An 8,935-nucleotide genomic window follows, 5' to 3' on the forward strand; every position below is an offset into this window, starting at 1 on the left:
CTTTTCATGAATATTGAGAAAGGAAGTGCGTAAACAGTAGGTCTATATATAGAAACACGGGAAATCACAGACAACGAGATATGTTGCATTTTGACAACAATTTTTAATATAAGGTTAATATGCGTCACAACAGAGAAGATGGTTAATACTGAATACATTAAAAGATAAGTACCATTAAGTAAGACGCTTGCCATCCACGTCAAAAGTGAGTAGATCTCAAACGGCCTACCTTGTTTTCTTTACACCACGTGTGTTTATCAATCTAAAAGTAGCGACGGCGTCACGTGATGGATAAATTTAAAAAATAGCTATTTTTCTTTCCTTGCAGGATAATAAAAAATTATAATTTTATAACTTTGTAACGCGTTTAATTTTAATGGTGTAATTTACAGTATTTTCCTAACTTTTATTGATAAACAAATAATATCAATTTCCAATTGTATTTTAACTGGCGCAAGTTATAGCGTGTATACTTTTAAGTAATTTCCTCACATCAGTAAAACAATATATGAACTCCACTCAATCGTAAGTATCGAATGAACTTCCCACTAAAGAAATATAGAATGGACTCCTCGCAGTTTTTATAATAAGTGGACTCCACTCAAATGTAATTATTATATCTCAAATGAATAATTACAAGTTAAAAGAATCTGATTGGCGGAGGCAGTAACGTGACCGTCGTGTTCGCCCTGCATCGTCTTTTACGATTGTGACTTCACAATGCAACGACTGATACACAGGTAAAATTGCAGCGTATGTTCAATTTTTGTTGAACACACGTTTAACATATGTTCGCCATAAAAAACGAGCCACATATGATTAACATATTATGTTTTTAAACATATGTTGATTATACTTTAAGCATATGTTATTCATATTTTTGCATGATCTTATGATCAACATACGTTGATGTTCATATGTTTTGTAAAATTATATTACCATACCTTATTCGTAAGCTTTATTCCCATATGAATCACACATGATATTCATTTTAAAAAAAATGCGTTTAAACTCCGATTTCTTGTATTTCTTTACATGAATTCTCGTAACGTTTCACTTTCAATATGCTACTACACTTTTGACGTCACAGGTTTGGTATTTAACCCCTGTGATAACTTCAAGGACCCCAAAAAGTCAAAAATCCGTTTTTATAATGTCTTTGCAAATTTTGATTCATTTTTACAACCTCAATCTTAGATATCGATATCAAGATTGAATTCTTTTACATAATTTAAATCAGACTTCTAAGTTGCGCGCCACATATTACTCTTCGCGGATCTTAAAAGTCTGATTTTAATTAAAATTGATTTTTATGCTGTCTCTGCTTATAACGGTTGTGCAATTAGTCACTTGAATGAAACATGTGGGGATAACAAACAATATTCGAGCTTAAAAGTCCATTAAAAGTCACAAAATAGTATCAGAGCAAACACTGACCTCCAAAACATCAGGATTGGGATCAGGTGACATTGAATAATAAGCTTTCCTTGCCAACCTGTCACACCCAGCCTGTGCTTATTGTAATGCTCAGAAAAAAGGGAGAATCGGTCGACAATGCATTTTATAAATGATGGTCTAGCAATCAGTACAAAAAAAATGTGAGTCATTTCATTTAATTATAGATAATATTTTCTGACACATGAACACATAATTTAAAACTGCATAAAATACGACCTTGAAAATATATTTACATGTACTACATACATTATCAAACAAAAACAGAATTTGCATGTTTCAAAATAACTTATGCCACATTTATTGCATGAATTTAAAATGTTTAACTCAATTGTAAATCGTGCTGTGGTTGTCGATATTAACTTAGAGAAACAATTTTGCACAACAGATATATTTTCAACATTCCTTCATTCTTCCTTTTTGAACAAAAGGGAATGCATTATCCCGAATAACAAATAGTAAGCAATGCATTATATAAAACAAAGCATTATAAAAGAAATCAAGCAAACAAAATGAATACAAAATAAATACATGTACACACATTTTCAATTTCAAAAAAGAAAAGAGAAAAGAAATCAATGATATATCGACAAATGTAAAACATGTGTCTAAAGAAAGAAATGTTTCTGTGACGTGATTTTTTATTTCGTAGAATCAATGAATTGATAGACAGGGGCTTAAAAGACACATGCCGTCAAGATCTGTACATATTAAGGAATATTTGATATATACCCCCCCCCCCCCCCGAACATAAAATCTTTATACAATTAAAAGAATTGGTCCAAACGAATTTCGATTAATGGATAGAATATAACTGTATGTTGTAAACATAACAGTTCTAACTCATGTTTCGCCTGTATAGAGTTAAGATTTATTTAAATAAAGTCCTTAATTACACCCGAATAAATAATCATTATCCGTCTATCAGAATAAATTTAAATATTACAGAAATACAGTGCAATGTTTTAGCTTTATATCAAATAACAGACTGCTCCCTTGATGCTTACAAGAACAAAAAGATTTATGTAGCAGCAAGCCTTTGCTCTCTTGAAACAGGACGTTTCATTAGACTGATTTTTTTAAAGCTTACACCTTTAAATAGTCGTAGTTCAATAAAATAAAGAAATCCATATGACATGAAAAAGTAAGTTAACTTAATAAATTAATGTAAATACGTATACTTTTCATTCAAAAGAACATTTTTTGTGTTTTCTTACAAAAAAGAATTATTCTTCCGTATAAAAATATTATTAAATATGAACAATAACACAAACTTTCTTTTAAGTACAATAGCTCCATCTCGCTTTTACATACGAAGTTTCCATCTAAAAAAAATCAGTTGTCACAGAAAATTTGAAGATTAACAGTACGGCAGTAATCACTAAAATTTAAATAAACAAAGATCAATCCACACAAATTTTTAAAAGCAATAAATATCTGTGAACCAATCATAAAACACGATTCCCAGGCACTCCAGGAGTAGACTCAGGTGCCCAAAATGAGAAAACATACCCTTTTGATCGGTCATACTTGCAATGTTTTTTTCCGAGGATAGAGGCAACGTTCCTTTGTCAAATTAAGTACAAAACAGCCTATCACTTGGTATAAACCTGTCTGTTAAACCCATTCATGAAAGGTTATATTTGCTAACAATGCAATCTATAATATAATTCTCCGAACATTCGAACATGAAACAGAAGTAACAGATTCTGTGGTGTCTTCGATTTCAGATTCACTAGGAAATAGCAAGTCGACATATGAATGAAAATATATATTGATACCTGTAATTGATAATACAAATTATTTAAAATCTGTATGATAGTATCCAACTCATTTTTGCAAGCTCTAATCAAAGCTAAAGTTTTTTTAAGCTCCATATCTCAAAAATAATGTGAACGCACTTGGTATTGAGAAACCACTGAATCCATCTTCAGAATAAAACCTCAGCACCATACTGTAGTAAAAGTTCAGCAATACTGTCATGACCATATACATTTGCTATGTACAGTGGACTCTTATTGTCTGTATTGCATAAATTAATGCAAGTATCATTTCTTAATAATAATAATTCGACCGTGCTGTAATGTCCGTTTTCACAGGCTATGAAGAGTGGACTAGTTCCCACGTTGTCACATAAAATTGATATAGGACTTCGTTAAATAAAAGTTTAACCATACTGTCATCACCGTTGAGACATGCTAGGTACAATGGACTGCAGTGACCTTTATTGCATAAATTTAAATCAGCACCTGAATTTAATAGAAGTTCGATTGTGCTGCAACGTGAGTTTTCACAAGATATCCAAAGAGAACTGTTTCCATCTTTTTCACAAAAATTAATGCCAGCACCGTTGTTCAGTAACAAATGTGCAGTGCTATCATGTCCATTTTGACAAGCTACATATAGAGGACTGGCTTCATTCTTATCACGTAAATTGAAGTCGGCAACTGTAACAGTTGTTTGTTCAGTAACAGTTGTACTGTGCTTTCAAGTCCATTATGACAAACTATATAAAGAGGACTGGCTCCATTCTTATCACAAAAATTGAAGTCGAAATCGATGTTCAGTAATAGTTGTACCGTGCTATCATGTCCATTATGACAAGCTACATAAAGAAGACTTAATCCATCATTATCACATAGATTGATGTCGGCACCGTTGTTCAGTAACAGTTATACCGTGCTATCATGTCCATTATGACAAGCTATATTAAGAGGACTGATTGCATCGTTATCCCATAAATTGGTGTTAGCACCATTGTTCAGTAACAATTGTACCGTGCTATCGTTTCCATTTTGACAAGCTATATGAAAAGGACTGGCTCCATTCTTGTTACATAAATTAATATAAGCACCGTTGTTCAGTAGCAGTTGTACTGTGCTATCATGTCCATTATAACAGGCTATACAAAGAGGACTGAATCCATTTTTATCACATAAATTAATGCCGGCACCGTTGTTCAATAACAGTTGTGCCGTGTTATCATGTCTATTATAACAAGCTATAGAAAGAGGACTGGCTCCATTATTATCACATAAATTGATGTTGGCACCACTGTTCAGTAACAGTTGAACCGTGCTATCATGTCCATTTTGACATGATGTATAAAGAGGACTGGCTCCATTCTTGTTACATAAGTTGATGTCGGCACCGTTGTTCAGTAACAGTTGAACCGTGCTATCATGTCCATTTTGACATGATATATAAAGAGGACTGGCTCTGTCCATATCGCATAGATTGATGTCGGCGTCATTGTTCAGAAACACTTGTACTGTGCTTGCATATCCCTTTTGACAAGTAATCCACAGAGGAGGTTTTCCATCGTCGCCACATAAATTGACTTTGGCGCCACAGTTCAATAAGCAAGAAACAGTTTTACGTCTTTCTCCTTCTTTTGTCTCCTTTCCAGCTTCTCTTAAATGTTCTTCGTCATTTCCTGCTGCCAAAATTAACGGAGTCCAAATATTACCAGCACTTAACATATTGACGTCAGCACCGAGTATAATCATCTCTGGAATTATTTCATAGTTATGGAAGACTGAAGCAATGTGGATTGGATAAAATAACCCCCAAATTTCATTTAAAGCCGTTTCTTTGTATTCTTGACTCAGACTATGAAACAGTTGCATTGCTCCATTAGCACACACGGCAGAAAAAACTAAACGATTCAGCAATGATTTTTTGTTGATACTTCTTATAAAAGATAGGGAAATATCATCATGACCAAATACTATAAATCCAACTAAAGGACATATTGTACAAGCCCAGTCAAGAAAAGTAAGTCTTGATACGCTGAAATCACTAAACGGTTTTACAAACGCTGATTTATCTATTAAGACCACATTGATGCCTGAGAGAATGTTTGATAGATTTTTTAGTAATTTAATTTTGTGTTCAAAATCTCTTATCACACTTTTATTTCTTAAACATGGATTGAATAGAACATCTACAATATGTTCTGTTTGCATATCAACGATAAACCTATCCACAAGATCACCAATGTACTCTTCAGGAAGGTAAACAGTAAACGGATCGCGATTTTCCTCTTCTGTATCATCTACTATTCTCACACGACGTCTCAGAAAACCACTGTCTGCGTACTGTATTGTCTCTTTTGGACACTCGGCACCAAACACCAGAGTCGTTATCTCCATAATAAAGTCGTGAAGGAATTGGAAAGTTTGTCCGACACATTTCACATAAGATCCTGTAAGTTCTTGGAGAGTACTGCGGAAGGCCGATATACGTGTGCTTTCCGATAATTCACACATTTCGAGAATGTCTTTATATTTTTTCTTAGATTCATCATTCCTTTCAATTGTTTCAATTTTCAGATTGTTTTTAAAAGCTACAACTAAAATAAGAGTGCAGAATTTCTTCTTGTCTATTCTCTTGAAAATATCAATTTCTTGTTTAATGAACTTCTTCGGAAATTTAAAGAAGTCAAGTCCATTTTCCGTGTAATTTGGCCTAGAAAAAAGCTTACAAAGCAGTGGAAAATACGCTTCTGTTTTGATTATTTCAAAAACAATTTCCTCAGAAAGGTCTAGATTCTGTGTGTATTGATTGAGGATTGCTCTTTTCTCTACACCTGTCAGTCCATTTTCTTTGTTGTCTATTTCCACTATGGTGGATTCCTCGAATAAAATACCCTTTATTCTCTTGTCATAAAGAACACATCTTCTACAGGACAAAAGTAGTTTGACTTTCTTCAAGCAAGTCTCTATCGTTTTTTGATACTTTTTCCATAAAGTAAACAAAATTTCATCCAAAGATTCTTTACCTAAAGGATCGTTGAGTACAAAGAGGGTTTGATTTTCTGTCGAATACGAATATTTCTCTTTAATTTCTTTAACCTCATCGACTGGTACGACATAACTTCCCCGATCTTTATACTTGAGGGCAATATGTTGAATAATCGCCGATTTTCCAGATCCAGAATTTCCAACCACTATGACTAGGTTATGGCTTTTAAGCTTTTCTTCGACGATCCTACTTGCTTTTGTAGGAATAAAAGCAACGTTCTCTTTTTGCCAGACTTTGAGAATCTCATCTATCATTGGTATTCCTGAAATAAATTCAATGTCTTGACATTAATGAAAAAGTATATGCCAGATGATGGTGTATAGATGAGCTTTTATTCATGATTCTTAGCCGCTACGAGGTCAGTCTGTATTTCTTTTTTTAAAGGGGCCTGTACACAGATTCAACTGATTTTAATTTTTACAATTCTTACCTATCATCTATTGATTAGCAAACATTTGCACATTATATGTTTATTAAATAACAAGATACTGAACTTAACGTTTTTCATAATGTAAAAAAGGCTCTTGTCTTTCTTTTGTTTATATATAGAAAATAACATATTTATACAAAATGAATTTCAGCAAATCAATAGTAACTGCCGAATTGTATTTAAAATTAACTTTTATTTACTTTTATTTACTTTGAACGAAGATATATTAGTAAATTAACCCGCGTAAACAAAAAGCATGTCACTAGCCTTATTTACAAAAAAAAAATTGGACCTCAAAATCTGTCTTGTATCTTGACAACTAGCATTCAAATTTTTCATGATCATTAGAAAGACCCTAATCAAATATTTGTAAAAAGGAAAGATCAATTTAAGGGGTTCAAAGGGTTTTTCATTGCTCAATGCTTTGAACATCATAGTAAAATAAAGCGAATTTAGAGTATCTTTTTAAATGAAATTAATAAGATTTAAAAATTTTTAGAATGACAGGTTATGAAACCTGATTTTAATTCTAAATGTATATTACTGATTTGTAAAGCAATTTTTTCAAACGATGGGAAGATTGACAATGCAAAAGTATTTTTGTAACGGCAGGATAACTCATGTATTTTTTCCTTGGTGGGTTTCAAAAGCAACGGTATACTATATTAAGTCCTAAAATTTGACACATTTTGTGATTCACACAATTATCTTTCTAATTTTTGGTATGAATCCTTTGTATCTGTAAAATTTTGTCGTACTCCATAAAAAGATTTTGCTAATTTTGACATTTTGAGATACCCTCTCTGGAAATCGGTGGTAAAATTTTGTGTTTCTTACATATATTGTACAATATAATAATACTCATCATATATTATAGTTTGAGCAATAAAACCTCTTGTGCGTTTTGTATAATGTGCTTTTAAGAGCGATATGGGGTAATTGCACAATGCGACTTTAGAGATATACTGTAAACATTAAATCTGTAAAATTCATTTTGATTAAAAATGCGTAAGAAGTGTATTTTCATTTGAGGAAAAAATAATGCAGTCACTGTTTCATTAAATATAACATTTACACAGTAAAAAGTCTTTAGATCCCGGGATTCGGATTTTGAATTCATACCTAACAAATATGATTCCAAACAAGACATCCTTTCCATAAGATCTGTATTATTTTTGTAGTGGGCTTCAAGATTTTCGATTATAGCCTTTTCGTTTTCCTCTTCCAGGGCCTGACTTTGAATATTACTCAGTCCAGACAGGTAGTCTTTGTTTGTGTACGTTTGCAGTCTTTGGCAGACATCAGTTATTATTTGCCATGTGTCATCAAACTCTGTCTGTGAGGTAGACGCCGAACTTATGTGTCCAAACATGCTGTTTCGTATCATCCTTATCCTTTCAATGTCATCACCAATTGTTGTTTCTCCTACTGGCGGCATCGTGTTTCCACCCCAACCTTTAGTTGGTGGAGGAATCTTTGTGGATATGTTTCTTATCAGTGTATATAACAATGTAATATCAAATTCTTTATAACCATCTGTTTTGGCACCTCTAAGACGAAGTTCTTGCTCAGGGCGTATGTTTTTGTAAATTGATGATGCTTTCACTTTATTGTAGATAAGACCAGGAGGTACCTCCATTTCTAAGACATCTCGACAAGCCTGGTTTAATTCTTCGTTTATTGCCATCCCAAGTTTAGCAAACCTAGAACGGCCGCCAGGGTCTGGTCCAGAGGCCATATTCGGGTTTTTGCAGTTTAATTAACACTCTGAAATGACAATTCGACGTTTTATCGTTTTTTAAAATTAAATTAGACGATCTTATGATATTTTTGCAAAAGTTTTAATTTTTTAAGTAAGTTATATTTTTCAGCTTTAAAGCATGTCAGTATGTCTTTGTTTAATAGCCAGCCGCAAATAACAATATTCATTCATTTTCCTTATTACAACTGTGCAGCTTAAAATGGAAATGGTACACGTGAGTTCATGGAAAATACAGTTGAATTGATTTATTCCACAGTTGCTAGAGATCACACATTTTAAAGATATTCTGAAATAAATGGTATTCTTGAACGGTACCAATTTTATGTATCAGATGCACTTTTGGAAAAAAAATGTCTACTGATGCTCAGCCGACACGTTAGAAACCCGATATATTTAAATATTAAAATAAAAAAAAAAACATTTCAAGAGCTCAGAAGGGGTGGGGGCTAAGCTGATGAAATTTATGTATAAGAGATATGCAT

The 8,935-nt window shown here is 32.8% G+C and overlaps 1 protein-coding gene across 1 annotated transcript; it reads right to left on the reverse strand.

The window, feature by feature from the left end:
- Positions 1 to 4,018: 4,018 nt before the first annotated feature.
- On the reverse strand, positions 4,019 to 8,429 carry LOC134253980 (uncharacterized). Its single transcript, XM_062736556.1, has 4 exons — positions 7,814 to 8,429; positions 5,369 to 6,523; positions 4,728 to 4,894; positions 4,019 to 4,060 (listed from the first exon to the last, which is right to left on the reverse strand). Exons 1-4 carry the CDS (start codon positions 8,427 to 8,429, stop codon positions 4,019 to 4,021), a joined length of 1,980 nt encoding a protein of 659 aa, XP_062592540.1.
- Between the last annotated feature and the right edge of the window lie 506 nt (positions 8,430 to 8,935).

The sequence above is a fragment of the Saccostrea cucullata genome, unplaced genomic scaffold (genome assembly GCF_032062105.1).
Source record: "Saccostrea cucullata isolate Sc308-1 unplaced genomic scaffold, CSIRO_AGI_Scuc_v1 ctg6360, whole genome shotgun sequence".
Lineage (NCBI taxonomy): Eukaryota > Metazoa > Mollusca > Bivalvia > Ostreida > Ostreidae > Saccostrea > Saccostrea cuccullata.